Source organism: Dendropsophus ebraccatus, chromosome 15, assembly GCF_027789765.1.
Source record: "Dendropsophus ebraccatus isolate aDenEbr1 chromosome 15, aDenEbr1.pat, whole genome shotgun sequence".
NCBI lineage: Eukaryota > Metazoa > Chordata > Amphibia > Anura > Hylidae > Dendropsophus > Dendropsophus ebraccatus.
Genome location: NC_091468.1, coordinates 44979414 through 44998594, shown reverse-complemented (window position 1 = coordinate 44998594; position 19181 = coordinate 44979414). Strand labels below are relative to the sequence as shown.

Here is a 19181-nt window from a genome sequence, read left to right as displayed (position 1 = left end):
CATTAAAGACATCAATAGGGTAAACCATTAAAGTCCAGTAGGGGCATTGTCATTAAAGACATCAATAGGGTAAACCATTAAAGTCCAGTTCATGGTGGTCTGACCAGTGTGACCTCTGCCGATAATGTGCCATCAGTGCTAGGAAAGCTCTATGCCATTTCATTTTCTATTGGCTTTGCTCATCTTTCTCAAGAGGCCATATAGCCCATAACAGTCAATGGTTGACTATGACATGACATAAGGACTTGATAAAGATGTACTTGGATACTTGGTCTTTCTTATATCTACATGGTGACGGTCAATTGAAGACAATTATAAAATTATTTCTGTAACTGCCTGTGCCAAGCAGATAGAATCGCCCTTCTCTGTCATCATAAAAAGAAGAGACATCCGGAGAATTCAGTACTCACTATTACTTTGATATCATAGCTATCTGTTTTATCTGCGTCCAATGGCTTTACATTCAGTAATTCTCCAGTAACACTGTTAATGCGAAAGGTACCATCAAAGTCATTTTCCAAAGAGTATGTTACGGCACTGTTATTTCCAGTGTCCGGGTCAGCTGCAACAATGTTGGCCAAATCAACGAAAGTCTTGTTTTCGAGACATGTGACATTTGATTTTAGGAGTGGTGGAAAGACTGGCGAGTTATCGTTCACATCAATTACACTGATGGTGATCTAACAAAGAAGATAACAGAAATGAGTGCGGCCAATAGGAATTATATATTCATTTTGTATTGTCTTCAGTATATCAATCCCAAAGAGATATTGATGCCATACTATATCCATAATACATGCATATTGTGCATCCGTATTACGGCCTCATGCTAATACTCTCGTGTAATGTTACCCCTACTAGGGTTGAAGGATGTCACCAATTTTGCAAGAAGTTTCTAATATTTCATTCTAGCACAAGAATATATACATCTTACCAATGCAGCTGCTGTGTTAGGTGGATCCTGTGAGTCCACGGCTGTCACAAGAAGATCATAGCTGTCTTGTTCCTCTCGATCTAATATGGCACGTGTAATTATTGTACCTTTTTCTGTAATGGAGAATACATCTGGATATGTTTGAACAATGTACGTTACTGACACATCTGGTCCAGTAGTGAGCTGAATGGCGCCAACATCACTGCCTTCTGGCATCCCTTCAGGAACACTGAAACTATAGTTGGAATTCACAAACTCTGTCTGGCCTTCTGAAACTTTGACAATTACAGTAGCTAAAATAAAAGGATATAGAAAATGATTTAAAAAATACAGTATGAAATCAACAACATTAAGGGTAACATACTGTAAACTAAATGTGTAGAGATGAGCAAACCAAACTTCCTGAATGAAGATTCATTCCGAACTTTGCAAAAAAATCTGCACTCCCTCTGGGCTGGAACATGGGTAGTATATCATGTTAATAGTCGTAGGATATAAGAATGGAAAAAATGGGTATGCCATTAATAGAAAAGAAGTAAAAAAATAATCTGTTTTTCATAGAAATAGTTTATTTCAAATTCTAAATGAAAGAACTTGATAATTCAGCTACTAAATTATCTTATCTGCTGTGTCCTGCCCGGTGTGAAGACTCCACCTTGTAAAAGCAAACTGGTAAATAAATACAATATTACTTTTCAGAGACAACTGGAAGCAACTTACCAGTAGATGACAAGGCCGGGGCACCATGATCAGTTGCAATCACTGGTATCACTATATTTGTTCCCATGGTATGGGCAGATACATCACTTGTCAAAAAGATGTCCCCATTTTCTTTATTGATGGAAAATCCACTATGAGCCTGCGCAAACCTAAAAGTATACTCACAGCTTCATTTAAAGAATAACTATACTCAAAGCAAAAAAAAGTATCCAAAACCCTTAGTATAAAAGAATGTAAAGAGAACGAATACCCTCTAGAATCTTATTTCAGTTTTGTGTTACCTATAAGAAATAAGAGAATTGTTTCCGATATCCAGGTCAGTAGCTGATACTGAGATAATCATATCTCCGGCTTTTACTTTGTTTAGGATCAGTTCCGCAGAGTATTCTTCTTTCGTAAAAGTTGGGACATGGTCATTAACGTCCTCTACGACAATCACTGCATCTGCAAAGCTCTAGGAGGTAGAGGAACTGTATTACACTAAGTACTAGGTTACATGAAGACACCACAGATTCCTAGCGAGTACTCAAAAGTGACCACCTATAAAAGGGAGGAATGGGGGTCCTATCACATTGGGCGTTTATCATGTAAAAAATTGTTCCAATTTAAAAATAATCCTTTCGTGTGAATGCAGGATCAGAAAATCGCTTGTGTGTCGTTGATCGCATCTTTTGAGCTTAAAATAATTGTTAATCATTTGCAAATCTTTCGCTCATTCGTTCATTTCACATTGTTTGTTCATTTTCTGGGATCAGACGGAGTAAACAATCGTAGTAACAATCGTAACGACTATCGTTCTGTGTAATATGGTGAACGATTTCAGGTAGCTGTCGTTAATCGTTTAAAATCGATTTGCTTAATGTGACCCTTAATGGACACCTCCAGTGAAGCCTCAACATTCAAATTTGTGTACAGTTAATCCCAATGCCCCCCTTAGATATGTTGGGGAGCAACTAGATCCCAAAACCCAAAATGGAGGCATCTTTTCACTATTTACAACAAGGGATATGACTCCCCAATAGTGCCTGAATTTACTATTTTATAAAATATAACTTTTATTTAATTCATATAAAATAGACATAAACAAAATAAAGAAAACTGTGCAAGGTGATAGGTGTATTAAAACTATACACTGTCAGGTTAATCGTGTACTGGAGAGAGCACTTAACCAGCTCTGTGCCCGTTGAGGAGAGAACCACTAGCTAGGTTTTTTACCCCCGTCGGGGCTACCAAAATCAATTTGCCAGACACACCGAGATAAAGCTCAAGACACTCCAGTGTTCTAAGGTAATCTCCTATAGGGCTACGAGGTGAAAGCAAAAGGGTGTTGGTTGGTCTGGCTATCTAGTCCCCATGAGCGATTTTTCGCGATACGCTCAGTTTCTCTAATCTCCCATTTCCAACCGAGTTAAAATGGGCCTATTAGTCTATTAGCCCCTTAGATATGTTTATATCTAAGAAAAAAAAATGTCCGTGCTGTGGGTATATGTCTGAATGACCACAAAAAGTTATTTAAACATATATTGTAGAATAGTCAAAGGGCTGAAAAGATCAGATAAGGACTAATTTACGTTTAGGCTGCTTCACCATGGTAGATGTTTTATTCGTGAAAAAGGATAGCCAAGCAGGTATGGGGTAGTTGTGGAGTTTATTCAGGAGATGATCACTTTCTTTGGGGATCCCCCATTTTAAAAAGATTGGGTGATACTTTATTACCATATTAAGGCATTTGCTCTGGGTATGAGTATGTTAACTCTTTCCGAATGTCTGAATGTTTATTTTGGTGTAACCCATATAACATATCCTACCTATAATCTTCACATTACCTGTCTCGGTGGACTTCCTTTATCTGATGCTATTAAAAACAGCACATATTTGTCCTTCATTTCTCTGTCTAGTGGCCTAGAAACAAAAATATTCCCATTCTAAAAGAGAAAAAAAAACAAGGTAAAATTTAAGTAAAAATTAAGCAAAAAGTAAAATCTCTCTATTTCTGGAATGAAGGGGCAAGACGGCAAAATAAAAACAGGATTGGCATCAGTGGCTACAAAATGATTAGAGATGAGCGCATGCTCTAGTCCGTCCGAACCCAGAAATCTCAACATTTGATTACCAGTGGCTGAAGAAGTTAGATGCAGCCCTAGAGAGCCCCGGAAAACATGGATACTGCCAAGGGCTGCTTCCAACATCTTCAGCCACCGATTCTAAGACTTCCAGGTTCGGACGGACTTCAGCATACTCGAGTTGTGCCCATCTTTAAAAATGACATAAAAAACTATTTCCTTTATTGGAGCATTTTGGCTTTCAAATACAGCCATGATGACAGCCGTGCACAGCAGTGGTCTGTCTTTACTAGCGCAAGTGCCCTGATCACTCCGAGCTTGTATGGGGAAGTTAGCTTGGGTTTCGGCATACAGTATAGGCCTTCAGTGATCACATCAGAGGTAAGTGAAGAGCAGAAGGACTGTGAAAATGCTGAAATCCCAACTGAGAAGGTCATGTGATGCTAGATGCAATCTGAATAAAGATCCACATGCACTAATGTGAATAATTTACAAAATGGGGGCCATTTTTCCCCAAACAACCCCTTAAAAAGGTGAAAACCTACAATCCCAACACAAATTCATGGCTAAATACTGAAAATTGTGTCACTGTTTAAATCCTCCTGGAGCCAGCTATAGCTCCTCAATGACACTTCAGTATGTGGTGCATATTATGTAATGCCCTTCCAATGCTTACAATGGACGGATCTCTTACCTGAACATTGAAACTCTGGTCTCCATCTTCAGCATGCGCAGTTATTGTAACATTTCCATTTAATCCTGTATCTGAGTCAGTCACATTTAATGTGGCCACCAGGAGGGGGTTGTTTTCCGTGTAGTCCCCTTCAGGTACCATATAATGGAGTGGCAGGTTATGAAACTGTGGGTTATTATCATTGACATCAGTTATGTTTATAATGACCTCTGCACTGGAATTCCTTCCACCGGATGCTGCATCAAACACAAAGACCTGCAAAGCAGACATTGGGAGACAATGCAAGGTCACATACAATTTAGGTATAAGATGAGTAATAGTAATAGTCATGAAATGCTGTGCATGATATTTCACGGATTAGTCTACTGACTAATGGGTTAACCTGCATTGAAGGTTCCCAATGCATACTGGGTACACTGGTGACCCATTACCATGAACTTTTCCATGTTCCTGTTACACCAGAGTGCAGTCTTCAGTGAGCACCGCGTAGTCCCTAGTGACCTATTGGTCTAAAGTCCAATCAAGAGTAACACAATGCAATTCATATTGGCACAATTCATGGTGACCCAACAGTTTGCTTTCTAACCTCTCCTTATTTTTGGAGGTAGTGGGACTGTATTAAGACCTTAGAGAATCCTGGATTTATCATCCAGAACAGAAAGGCAGTGCAAAAAAGTGATTCTTGCTCTGGTGGACTTGGAAAAACCATGTATTCTGTAGTCACCTACTCATGAATGGTTGCCATTTAATACTACATCCCAACTCTAATGGCTACCCACACCTTCCTGACTCCTGTACTGCAGGTGACCATTTGAGGTTCTCAGCTCTCTGACCGTTCAGATCAGTATTCCATGTAAACACAATGGGGAAGCTAAGACTGCCTGCACCAAATAACTGCCTTACACAACTTGTGCCCCATTTTCAATGTGTTTTCGACACTTTTGGACAAATTTTTACCTTGCTTGACACCGTGGTTTGGGTGACAAGGGCCCTCTGCTGCCACCAATGTTCATGATGGAAACTGCAGGGCTATTCATAGGCAGTATCGTAAATTCTAAGATGTGTTTAAAGTACACAGTGTACCCTGCTCTGTATCAATCATGTTGTGTAGCAACGCTTAATCAGAGAAGCCTTGCAGTTCCCAACATGAACGTTGGGGGCAGCAAGGGGCCTGGGTAGTATAATAAATAATAGTGACAATATATAGTAAATAGAGTAGTATAATAAATACTAGTAGTAATAAATAATACATAGAGTAGTATACTAAATACTAGTAGCAGTAATACGTAGTGATAGGGAAGAAGCAGCAAAGGGAGGGATGACATGTGGAGCCAAACTGGGGGATTTAAATAATATGGTGAGCCATGCTGGGGACCAGGAATACAGTGCATAGCAGTAACTGTACATCATGGAGTACCAACAATGTCTTACCTGGACATGTATTATTGGTGCTAATTCTCTGTCCAGCTTGCCATTAATAAAATACATGAGTCCATTTTTATCCACAGAGAACATAGTATTATTAGTGCTGAAATGTCCATTGGATAATCCATCCTAAAATAAAAGATCTTGTGAGAAAATGAAGGATTGTTCCACAAAAAACATACTTCTGCATAGGGGCAAAGGGGTAGACAAGTCAAGAGGAAGAATGATGACGTCTCTAAAACTATTGAGACGTCATTAGGATAATGAAGGACATATTCCAAGACTCTTTTACTACTATTGGAAAAATGGACACATTAAAGGAGTTCTGCTAATAAAATGTAGAACGTGTAATTTACTTTTTAGAAAGATCAAGTGAGGAAGATCCCTGAATGAACAAGCTTGTTCTGTATACATGATCCATTGCAGGGAGTATATATTCCTAATGTCTAGCCTTGTAGATTTCCTTAATTAAACTTTGTGACAATATCAAATGCTTTTTGATGATGGACATGACTGGCTTGTTATATAGATGGGTTATGTTGTACCTGGTCCTTGTCACTGGCTGAAAGAACAAGAATCCTTGATCCAGGTGGAGAGTCTTCAGGTAAAAATGTCTCATAGATGGATTGTGAAAACTGCGGTCTGTTGTCGTTTTCATCCAAGATGGTGATCCGCACCATAGAATAAGCTTTTTTTAAGTAATTGTTCTGCTGAACAGCCTAAAGCAAATGATATAGTCATTACTAATCTATACTTCAAGCCTCAGGCATACATAGAAAGAAGGGTCTCATCCCCAAAGATTTTCCCCACCGCACTTTGTGTCTCTCTGTGCTAATACCCATAAAGGGGTTATCCAACGTTAGAAAAAATGGCTACTTTCTTCCAGAGACAAACACGACTTTTGTCTCTAGTTCGGGTGTGTTTTGCAATTAAGTTCCATTCCCTTCAATGGAACGGAGTTGCAAAGCCTGCACCCAAACTGGAGACAAGAGTGGTGCTGTATCTGGAAGAAAGTGGCCATGTTTTTTAATGCTGGATAACCCATTTAATATTGATCTTGTTATAAAATGCTGACCTAGTTGCCCCTTGATTCTGTGCCCAGTATGTACCTGCCGGTCGCATGTCAGGCTGGGTCCACAATGCGCTTTTGCAATCCGTTTAGCATATAGGTTTTATGCAAAAAACAGATGCAAAAATGGATGCAATTGTGTGTCATCCGTTTTTTCATTGACTTCCATTTTTAAAACAAAAACTGGATCAAAACGGATGTTTTTTTTTTTAACGGACACAAAAGTAGTGTTGACTACATTTTTCTGTCTGCTAAAAGTAACCAATTAAAAACAGATAGGTTGACAGATTGCAAAAACACAGTGTGAACCCAGCCTTATAGAGCACCTCTTTCTGGGGCTTCTGCTGTGCGCTTGAGTGGTGCCCTCATGTACTAAACTTGTGTTCTTTGTATTGAGCCTGCCGTGCCAACTAGAATTTTGCCAGCAGTGCCCCATGTATTGTACCTGCCATGCCCCCTGTACTGTGTGTCGTGCCCCATGTATTGTACCTGCTATGCCCCCCTGTACTGTGTGCCGTGCCCCATGTATTGTACCTGCAATGCCCCCTGTACTGTGTTGTGCCCCATGTATTGTACCTGCCATGCCCCCTGTACTGTGTTGTGCCCCATGTATTGTACCTGCCAAGCCCCCCTGTACTGTGTGCCGTGCCCCATGTATTGTACCTGCCATGCCCCCCTGTACTGTGTGCCAGGCCCCAAAGTATTGTGCCAGCCGCCCCATTGTACAATACCTAACTAGATACTTCCCTCTCTATCACTTTTCCAGTTCCATCCCACACTACTAGCTATGATCTCATACATGTAGCCCCTCTGATCATCCCAAGTCCAATAAAACCCAATCAAATGTCTACTGTTTTAATCCATAACCTGAAGCCGGGCTATGAATTATTTATTATTAATTCATCATTAAAGAACACATTACCTTAATTTGCACAGTGAGAAGACTGACAGTTTCTCTGTCAATTTCCTTATTAAGAGATATAGTCCCTTTGAATCGGTCAATGGAAATCACATCCCTAAACTGGGGAGGGTAGACTGCAATAGAACAACAAATACCGTATCATGTGAATGTTTGCTGTCTACTCCCATGTGCAGGTCACATTGTTCTCATCATTATCATCTAATGTTATTTCCTATAATGGCATCTCCATGAGAAATGTCTTGAAGTCTCTTGTACCTGAATCTATTTTACTTGTTAAGAAAGTGGTACCTCTGCTTTCTGAAATAAAACAGCTACATTATTCTAAGCCTAAATAACCCCTTTAAGGAAAGGGAAGGGAGAAGAATGCTTTTGCTAGAAGAAATCTAAAAACACAGATATAGACATTTCTGACGTACTATTTCACCCTAATGCTGGGTTCACAGCTTACATTCCTCAGCACTTCTCTATAATGTCCTTCTTGCTGCTGCTACTTCTGAGGGTTTGCTACATGTATGTTCACCTTTAATGTGGATTATACACTTTGTTCAACTTTGCTATATTGATTTACACAGCATAAAATCTGCAGTAGATGTGGACATAAGAGAGGCAGGGAACCTTTTGGTAGCCCTACCTCTCTTCAGGGACCTTTTGGGGTCCCTGAAGATCTCAGCAGCTAATCTCCACCCACTCTAGTGGTGAGCTCAGTGAAAGCTGACAAACATGGAGTCCACAGAGGGGTAGAACTGTTAAAAAAGTCAAAGTTACATTTCCTTCAGCACCACCATCATTGTGTTCTTAGATGCATGTATAAATCAGACACTCTTCTTATAGTTGCCTTCTGGTCTTACTATTGATGGTGGTTCCCAATGAGGAACTCTTGTAAATGTACTCTGAATTCCCTAACAGGGACATTGAAAATTGTTTTTGTAAAGCAGACAACCCCTTTAAACAGCTGGAAGGTTCTTATGTAACCCTTATGACAACACTTACCCTTGCTGATGGAGTAATATACTGTCTCATTGATACCAAGATCACCATCGACAGCTTTTATTTCTTCTGGGTGCATAGATAAGATGCCTCTCTACAAGTAAGAAAGTCCCATCATCTTCATGAACAAGTAGACTGTATATTATATTCTGAGGTCGATGCTAATAAAAAATATAGGATTAAAAATAATACCTTACCTTATTTTCTGAAATGGAGCCTTCATATAATGGAAAAATGAAATGAGGGTCCATGGTATCCACATCTCGTATGTCTATAAGAACTGGGACAGAGCTGGAAAAGCCCATTGAATCCTTAAATGAATATAGATAGTATAGTTATAAATTATTGTAAGAGATATGAAATATATAGTTATGCGATGCCCTGACCCGTGAGGGTCACTTCGCAGTGCAGGTGTTGTGAGCGGGCAGGAGCCAGGGCAGCTGCATGGTATAGGATTGTCACAGTACAGGGCCTGAGGATGGCACAGCTGTATAATTGCTACTGGGCATGCGATTCTTCGCTGTACCTAGTCAGGGCACCAGTAAACGGACACCAATGCCAGGGTTCAGTAACAGCGGTGGTTACAATTTTATTGTAACTGAGGTAACTGGTAGCAACAGTCTCTTCCGGATGCAACCGGGTATATAGCAGACTTGTATAGACAGAGCTATGGTGGTGCTGCATAGGCTGAGGTGAATCGTGCCGGATGATGGGAGTAGTAGTGAGAGAAGAATAGAGATGCTGGGTGGACTTAGAGTACTTGCGGTATGAATCTTGACTTGATGAGGAGACGAATAACAGGAACGACACCCAGATGAGAAGATACTCCAGGCACTTGAGCAGGCGGACAGCCAGGATCTGTTACAGCAGAGCACCAGCCTCTCTTCTGAAGGTGAAGAGGGACACACAGGAACACAACTTGTCTCCTGAAGGTGGAGTACAAGACTAGCAGTCCCTAGCAGCCGCCCTGCACGTCCAGGTCTCAGGCCGCTCTCAGACGTCACTACGCTCTGCTGATGAGCGGGACTGGTTGCCAGGGGCCTGCCGATCGCGTCCCCGGCAAACCAATGTTTATCTTTTCTTTTGTATGTAGCCGCGGCTGGCGCTTCACCACCCCCGGTCAATCGGCATCAGGTGTACCCTTGATGGTGACTGACAGCTGACCTAGCCAATTAGCTGTCAGCACCTAGGTTCCTGTTCACTATAAATTCCAGCCCCTGGTCATATCCCATTGCCTGTGATAGCGCCTTGTGCCTTGACCTAGCGTTCTCCTGACTGTTTGTTATTGTAATTATGACCTTTTGGATTTCGTACCCTGACTTTGCTTCCTGGATTCTGATTTTGTATCTTCGCTGCTCGTCTGTTGCTGACCTTGTTTCCTGACCATTCCTTATTGTGTTTGTTTGTCTTGTCTTGTTCTGTGTTGCACTTATTTCAGTGTAAAGTTTGTCGACCAGTTGTCCGCAGTAAATCTTTAGTACTGTTTGTGGCAAGTAGGTAGGGACAGCTGGGGCGTGTGCCAGTCTAGGGCTGCACTTGTCTACGTGTCATTCCAGTACCCTACCTGACAATACGATAGTTATATGTGTGGCTGACCTACCTCCGCATTGACAATAAGGTTGAATCTGTTAATCTTGTTGTATTCCAGATGTTTGGCCAATGTGATCTCTCCATTTAGTGGGTTTATATGGAAATAATCGCTGCCTGGTCCCTGTATCGAAAAGAGAAATATGAAAGTAAATGTTTCAGTTATGTTACAAATGTCTTTACAGGTAATTTTCAATGCATTTACCTTAACTTACACGTCTCTTACAGGCTCTTACAGTCAGCTAACCCCCCCCCCCTCAATTCCGTCCAGACCCTTGCCCAATGTAATGGATTAATCAAGAGACTTACTGACAGACTATACTTGAGAGATGTATGTGTTTCTCTGGCCTCTACTTTTAGTATTAAAGTATTCAGTTCATAAGTCTGATGAAAAGAAAACGAATAGTTACTAATGGTTTATGCAACACGTATTCAATTAAGAGGTATTCCAATTTATATATTAGTGGTAGCCAGTAGCGGACTATAACAGGTCCGTTTTGGGCGGCCACCCAAACACACTTGTACTTTCAGTGGTGTATTGTCTCCTGGCTACAATTCTGCCATGATTTGCAAAAAATTGCTGCTTTTTTGCTGTGATTTTGCCCAAATTATGGCATCATGATATTATCTATCCTGTACAATGAAAATCACGCTAGTGCTGCCATAGTTACAGTAGGGTAGGGGGGCCCAGGCTTGGTGAACTGCCCAGGGCCTATGGTAAAGTTAATCCGCCCCTGGTGGTAGCCCACCCTGATTGGCTAAGCAGGTACTTCCTTGTGTCAAGACTGAGACTAGAAAGTGCTGTGCAGTGGGATCAGGCTCTGTCATAATGGCAGTGGTGGGGGATCAGGGCAGGTGAGTACTCCTTATACCCAAGGCCTGAGCCCATTTCAATGTAATGGGTATTCGTAAGACAACTTCTACCACTTTGCATGAAATGCCTTTAATAATAATTAATAATGTGGTAAACAGCTGATATACAAGATAAATTGACAAACTATTTTAACAAGGAAAAAAAAATAATTGTCATACCTCTGGAACGGATGCTCTGTAACTGTAACTGTGAACAAACACCGGCATGCGATCAGGTTTGTCCTTCACACTCGGAATTTTCTGATGTTAAGAGAATAAGATGTGGTTACACTTGACTAATATTTTCAATACTTAACAGCAAAGATGGTATTGAAACCTTAAAGGAGAACTCTGGGCTGGGTTGATTTTTGGCAGAGTGCTGGGAGGGGGAGGATGAAAGAAGTAACATGCTCTTACCTCCCTCGCTCCAGCACTGGTGTCGGTATCCCACAGCTCTGGTCCCCAGCCGCTCCTGAGTCTCAGTGGGGACCTGGGACATGACGTGCCTGGCCCACTCAGCCAGTCAGCGGCCATAGCAGGGTCCCACCTCGGCTGACTGGCTGAGCGGGCCTAACATGTCACCTTCCAGGTCCCCACAGATGAAGCAGCCAAGACAGGGCCTGCAGTGTACTGGCATTAGTGTTGGAGCAGGGGAGTTACTTCTTTCATCCTCCACAGGACTCCCCAGGCCAAAAATCACCCTAGCCCGGAGTTTTCCTTTAATAATGACCTCAATAAAGATCTCAATGCAGTGTCTTCTTGAAGGTATTTCTACAGGTCCTTGAAAAGATATTATGTACGTTAATGTTTCTATGGGCAAAAATGGATGTTTTCCTTAGGGTACAAACACACTGGGCGTATCCGCAGCGAAACCCGCTGCGGATCCCTGCCCTGTAAACTTATGGGCAGACAAACTTGCAGCAGGATGGACATCCCACTGCGAGTTTGTCAGCAGCCCGCCCCGTTAACCCGCCGCCGCCTGAGCCTACACCTGCTCCCCGCTCCGGCTTGCTTTGGGGCTCCCGGTGTCTTCACGTCCCGCTCAGCCAATCAGTGCGCTGCGGCGGGGCAGTGCACTGATTGGCCGAGCGGGACATGTCGGGAGCCCCTGAAGCAAGCAGGAGCAGGGACCAGGTGATGTATACGCTCTGGCAGCGGGGGGGTTAACGGGGTGGGCTGCTGACAAACTCGCAGTGGGATGTCCATCCTGCTGCGAGTTTGTCTGCCCATTAATGTACAGGGCAGGGATCCGCCCAGTGTGTTTGTACCCTTATTAATAATTATGGAGTGACAGTTTAAGAGTTCTACTGGAGTGCAACACTGACTTAGGCTGGGTTCACACTGCGTTTTTGCAAACCGTTTAACATATACGTTTTATGGAAAGAACGGATGCAAAAACGGATGCAATTGTGTGTCATCCGTTTGGATCCGTTTTTTCATTAACCTACATTATATATATATATATATATATATATATATATATATATATATATATAAATAAAAAAAAACGGATCGGAACGAATGCGTTTTTTTTTTAAGGAACACAAAAGTAGTGTTTTTCTGTCCGTTAAAAGTAACCAATTAAAAACGGATACGTTAAACGGATTGCAAAAACATAGTGTGAACCCAGCCTGACATGGAAAGTCATCGACTGATGGTGCTGTGTGGAAGAAAGCTATGTGCACATGTCTACAAAAAGTTTGAAAGTATGGCTCTGTAAATATATAGCTAGAGATGAGCGAATCAGTTTTAGTTTTACTTTGTACAAAGTAAAACTGATCTGTGCTCATCTCCCTTAGGCTGCCGGCTCTGTGCAAAGGGAGGATACCACCTGGAAAACTCGGATATAGCACCTCTTCTGTCCTCAGTTTGGATGTGGTTTTGCAGCAATGTTCCACTTAAGTGAATGGAGCTGAATTGTTTTATTTCAAAACAGTTTTAACAAACTTCTAATGTTTAGGAGCTTTCTAAGTATATAAGTCTATAGAAGTATAAGGAGGTTACCAGCTTATGGGCATTCACTGGTTTTGTGGTTGAGATGGCAGAATCCTTCAACATCCCATCATGTTTCAATCCCCCATCATCCAAATCCTTTATTTTCCAATTATTCTTTCCTCCTAAATGGAGTGTGGAAAATGATGATGACTTACCACCACCTCCTGGGATAAAAATATAGGAAAATCACAATATTGGTTAATAATATTACAGTGCAATGTGCTTCTGGAATCTGCTTCTGTTTTTTAAGGGGTATTAAGTATAGGATAGATATTAAGGCCCAGATTTATTAAAGGGTGTAAAATATGGACTGGTGTAAACTGCCCACAGCAACCAATCACAGCTCCTCTTTCATAGTACCTGAGCTGAAAGCTAAGCTGTCATTGGCTGCTGGGGGCAGTTTACACCAGTCTATAATTTAAGGGGGCGAGGGTGTCTGACTGCCAAAAGGCACTATGACCTTAACAAGAGAGTCTTGAGCCCTTTTTTATGAATGGAGCAGCGAGTCGCATATGCCCACCTCCACTCCATAAATTCTTAATTGGAGCCTCGAAAGATGGCCAAGTATTGTGCTTGGCTCTCCCTGGCAGCCCCATAGACAATGAATGGCATGTGACTCCTCACTCCATCTATAACGAGGACTCGGGCCCTATTCTTGGGATTGTGGACGATCTTAGAAGTAAGATCCCCCATGCTTTGACACTCATTCTTTATCCAATTGTAACGCCTGGAGTCGTGGATCCACTGAACCGTCACTAGCGATGGCACTAACCGCACCAGGGAGCGGAGTCTAAGGGACCGCTGGTTTTCACCAGAGCCCGCCGCAAGGCGGGACGGACTTGCTGCGGCAGGCGACCCCCAGGTCGCTAACCCTGGCTTGGTTGCTAGTGACAGCAGGGGAGGCGTGGCAGGAGCAGTAGGCAGATGATAGTGCAGGCAGATGTCTGTAGGCGTAACCGCAGGTGGCAGGCAGTGCTCAGGAACAATGGGTAAACAGCGGACAGGGACTAGGGACTAGGGACTAGGGACCGGGACAGCGGACAGGGACTAGGAACAAGGACTGAGGTCAGGAACAACAGGGAGCTGGGCCAAACGCTATGGGAAGCATGTAGAGGCTCCAACACGAGGGACAGGGCATGCTGGGATTTATAGGGAGTGATTGGTGCAACTTCCAATTAGGGGCGGACTGTCCCTTTAAATCTGAGACAGCCGGCGTGCGCGTGCCCTAGGGGCGGGGATGCGCGCGCCGGCCGGCTGGCACAGATGTAGACAGCAGCGGGGCGAGGTAAGGCGCCCCCCGGGGCCGAACAGGTAGCAGCGCCGGGTCTCTGCACATGGACCCCGGTGGCTGCATGGGGCGGAGAGAGGTCGTGGCGGCAACCCGGAGCACGGGACGCCGGCGCGGCCGTGACACCAATGAATAGGGGAAGAGTACTCCTTTAAAGAAAATTTGTGCCTCATTACACCAACACTCTGAGAGACATTTGTCAAAGTTACGGCAGGGGCGTAAGCCAGGCTGAAGGCGCAGATTCGCCTCTTAGTGAATTTGGCTGGGGAAAAGGGTGTGGGGCCTAATTTAAGACCAGCATACTTGTACACCAGTCTTGATAATCAAGGTTTTTATTAAAGATTTTGCTTAGTTTTTCTTGTACAGCATCTACTATATACTGAATAAGCTCTCAAAGCCTGTACACAGCCTATGATATTCTCTCCAGGGTGGCTTATATCAGATCTATCTCTATAATCTGTGTGAGCTGTCCACCAAAGTTTCTCTCCCCTCTATCTACTTCCTTAGCTGGGGCTTCCTTGCCCCAACTGTTACCTCTAACATTGAAAATGTCTGTCCAAGTCTGATGGATTTATCTGATCTTTCCCTGAATGAAAGCTAAACAGTAAGACATTTTTAATAAAGACTATTTAGAATATTACAATAATAATATTATCATCATCATCATCATCATCATCAGTGCAAGGTCTACATAGCTTTTAAAGGAGCAGGAGATGCTGAAGCCCTTTGCTCTCCCAGCGCTCACTTTGGGAGATTCCACATCTTGAAAGTAAGGCTTCCAAGATGAGGAGTGGGCGGGTGCATATCCCAATCATTGGGATGCAACATCATGCACTGTATTTTGCATGCTAGCATCGTTTTGCCTGCATGTATTGATCAGGATTTGCATCCGACCTCTCTATAAAGGCTTACTTTTCAATATGTGGAATTGCCGGAAGTGAGCAGCCGTCCTCTGCTTCCTGTGCAACCCTTTTAAAGCGACTCTGTACCCACAATCTGCCCACCCCAAACCACTTGTACCTTCAGATAGCTGCTTTTAATCCAAGATCTGTCCTGGGGTCCGTTCGGCAGGTGATGCAGTTATTGTCCTAAAAAACAACTTTTAAACTTGCAGCCCCGTGCCCAGCGGCCGGGGCTTAGAATATCTGTGCCCTAACTTTGCACCACCCCTCTGTCCCTCCTCCCCACCCTCTTCATCATTAGGAATGCCACTAGAACATTTTCTGCTGTCTGAACATTGCACAGGTGCCTTAACGATCCAGCCCATGTGCAGTGTTCACATAGCTGAGGAATAGGAGACAATCTGCCTGGAGCATTCCTAATCATGAGGAGGGCGGGGAGGAGGGGCGGAGGGGTTGGGCCAGCCTAATGCATACACAATCTGGGCACAATCTGGGCACAAGTTTAAAAGTTGTTTTTTAGGACAATAACTGCATCCCCTGCCGAACAGACCCCAGGACAGATCTTGGATTAAAAGCAGCTATCCGAAGGTACAAGCGGTTTGGGGTGGACAGATTGTGGTTACAGAGTCGCTTTAACCCTCTGCACAGTACCATGCAAAATGTGAGCAACAACAAACATAAAGGGGTAACCCAGAGCAAACGCCATGTGAAATTTATGAATTATGTGTATTTCCCAATTACCCACATCTCCTTCCCTCAAAAAGAAATAAAAACCTTTAGCATGGACACCTCTCAAAGACCACTGTCTTGCAGCTCACAATTGGGTATTTTTCTGAATCTCAATGCAATTGCAATTATTTAGGAAACAATTAGAAACTCCAAGGGACCTTATTATTTAAAAGAGAAGTCCAGCCATTTTGAAAATCGGCAGCTGGCTCCCGGATTTTCAAAATGGACGGACTTTTTGATTTTATGATTAAAAAAATGTGAACATCCCCTGTGTGTACATAAGGACCAGAGCATACAAGAGGAAGAAATCTATATACATGCTATACATCTACTATGTTCCTATGAAACTAAAGTAACTACTTACCTCGTGCAAATAGGTTCAAAGCAACAAAACATAAAAGCAAATAATGTAGTAATGGTCGGAGCATCTTCACTGGTCAATAAGGAACCTCTTCTCTTATAATTGTCGGCCAGCTTATTGTAGTTGTAATCCCAATGGGTGACAGCTTCTTGCTCATATTGTCATATTGTTCCGACAGACACCTCCATGTAGCACTGTCATTGCTCTCCCACCCTGATGAATCCATGTGACTGACAAGTGCCTGCAGCTCAGTGTCTTCAGTAAATATTTTGGATCAAATATTTAGTTTGGATTGTTTGATTCCATAGCGTGGTGTAGTCACTTTTGTTCTAGATATTAATTTATTAGATATTTGCTTGATTTGATCTTGTTCAGTTCTATAGAAACTAGGCAAAAGACGTATCAATCCTTCCCTGAAACCGTGACGTCTGATGCTCACTGTATTAATAATATGGGCGTATTCACTTTGCAAATTATTCACACTGAATTCTATGCAGTTTTTTTTTAACCGTCTATACAATTTTGATGCAGATTCACATGCAGATTTATTTGATGTGAGAGAAATCTGTGATTCCGTGCAGAAATATAGAATTTTTTTTTTTTTAATGTCGGTACAAAAATTATTTGGTAGGTATGACAGCTAAATGCTGTGGTGACCATCATAGCCATATATTATAGCTAATAGTGAAAAAGCTGAGGGTTGAGGGTGCAAATGTGACTTGAATATTTAAAGTGACTCTGTACCCACAATCTGACCCCCCCAAACCACTTGTACTTTCGGATAGCAGCTGAAGGTAAAAGCGGTTTGGGGGGGCAGATTGTGGGTACAGAGTTACTTGAATGAAATTTATGGGTAACTTGCTAACTTTCTGTTAACCTTTCCAGTGGGGTGTTTGAACCCTTATTCACATACATTGGATGTGCCATGGATCATCCACACACAGATTTGCCTCATGTAATGGGGTAATTGTTGTTTTAATCTGTTTTAATGCACATGCACTGGCGAAATCCGAGTGTCAACGGCAGATTTTAGCTATAAATAATGGATGAAGGTATGTACAGGTATAATAGTTGGATAAACCCAATATCCGGTCCTCCTGATATAAATGTATAGTGCTGACTGAAATTTGTCAGATTGAGGAGATTATTAGCCCAATCAGACAGAATCGGGCAGATTTTGCCCAGTGTAATAAAGACGACAACCAGCCAAGAAGTCAGTCATCAACTGATTGTTGTCATCAGCTGCCGACCGCGCTTCGCTCCGTTTAAAAGGAAGGTCACAGCCGGTGGCTGATGAAACAGTATATAAAAGATAATAAAGTAATACTTACATTTCCAGGCTCCCCAGTATCCTCTTGGCTTCTACCCCGCTCACTGCAGCCTTTGCTGAGGCTTTTGAAACTCTCTAACTTTTGGGGTAATATGGGTTTGTCCCCCCATTAGCGTATTATGTAGTGTCAGAATTTTGGACCAGAAATGTAAAATAGCAGGACATCAGAGCTGTGGAGTCAGAGTTGTAACAACTCGGAGAGTTGAATTTCATAAAAGTTACTCATCTATATATTTGATGTTCTATCAATCTAAGGACCTTATTTATTAAAACCAGAAAAACACTTTCTCACATACATTTAGTTTCCTCCATATATCAGTAATAAAGCACTGGCCCTATTAGATAGGGGTGGTTGGGGAAAAGTTGGCAGTTGCTATTTAGCAGCTTGTTTCTGAGCTGGAAGAGTTCACTGTGTGTGGGGAGATCTGTGCTGTTCTCTTCCTAGATGCTGGATGATTGTATATGAGCAGCAGTGTAATATGAAGATTTCCTGTGAAATACAGAAAAGACTGTGTTTTTCTATAGTGTGCTATGGCTGCAGCAGGCTGTGTGTGCGCGTGTGTGTGTGTGTGTGTGCGCGCTATGGCTGCAGCATGCTTTATGTGTGTTTCAAAGAAAAAAAGGGGCAAAAATTCAAAAAGTATTCTGGGCAACAGTGAAAAAATCCAGGGGGGGGGGCAGAGGGTGGTGGTATCATAATAAAGAAGTCCTATTTACCCATCCCCGTGCCCACAGTGAGGAGGGACACAACTTCAGTCACTGACTGGCTGAGCAGTTAGTTCCTGTGGGTGCACAGAGAGCTGATAAATCTAGGCCTATGTCTGACCTCTATATCACAGGTATCTGGCATTGTTAGCAGTGTTTCTTTGTGTGAATATTTAGTTAGAAACATAGAAGACTGACAGCAGAAAAAGACCACCTGCTCCATCTAGTCTAGTTCTGAGTTGTTCAGGACATGGAGGCTGGAAACTAGCTGCATCCACTGCGCATGCACACACACACACAGACACACAGGAGAATCGGCTTTATATGTTTGCCTTATTCACTCAGAAGTTGCCCCAGGATCATGTAGAACATTATGAAGAAGCTGCTGAGCCAGTTCTACTTTACACTACTTAGATAAATAACTCCCTGGTGTCATTTATGAAGGAGTCGGTCCCTGATACAATTCAGGAGTTGGAGCTGGGGCTTACCGACTCCACAGCCCTGCAGGACATTCCCACCAAACATGTAGTATAGTTCCCTCAGGGGCACAGAGGGGAACACCCCGAGTCCCTGAGTGTGGCCTGCCATTGAAGTGGAGGCAGAGTTCACAGGCGCATA

General features: G+C 42.6%; 1 protein-coding gene across 3 annotated transcripts in view; it reads right to left on the bottom strand.

Moving 5' to 3' along the window:
* Positions 1–16729, bottom strand: part of LOC138774354 (protocadherin Fat 4-like) — a 78815-nt gene extending 62086 nt beyond the window's left edge. For 2 of the 3 annotated variants that reach the window (XM_069955123.1, XM_069955125.1), the window contains exons 1-16: positions 16532–16729; positions 13258–13412; positions 11434–11514; positions 10711–10785; positions 10415–10525; positions 9012–9125; positions 8818–8908; positions 7828–7940; positions 6382–6555; positions 5843–5965; positions 4412–4666; positions 3481–3579; positions 1936–2108; positions 1655–1803; positions 935–1227; positions 411–680 (exon numbers count right to left, since the gene is read on the bottom strand). In XM_069955123.1, coding sequence (XP_069811224.1) covers positions 411–680; positions 935–1227; positions 1655–1803; positions 1936–2108; positions 3481–3579; positions 4412–4666; positions 5843–5965; positions 6382–6555; positions 7828–7940; positions 8818–8908; positions 9012–9125; positions 10415–10525; positions 10711–10785; positions 11434–11514; positions 13258–13412; positions 16532–16595 — 2340 coding nt within the window. In that variant the 5' untranslated portion in view covers positions 16596–16729. The remainder of the gene's footprint in view (positions 1–410; positions 681–934; positions 1228–1654; positions 1804–1935; positions 2109–3480; positions 3580–4411; positions 4667–5842; positions 5966–6381; positions 6556–7827; positions 7941–8817; positions 8909–9011; positions 9126–10414; positions 10526–10710; positions 10786–11433; positions 11515–13257; positions 13413–16531) is intronic. The other variant, XM_069955124.1, reaches the window with a different exon arrangement.
* Positions 16730–19181: the final 2452 nt, after the last annotated feature.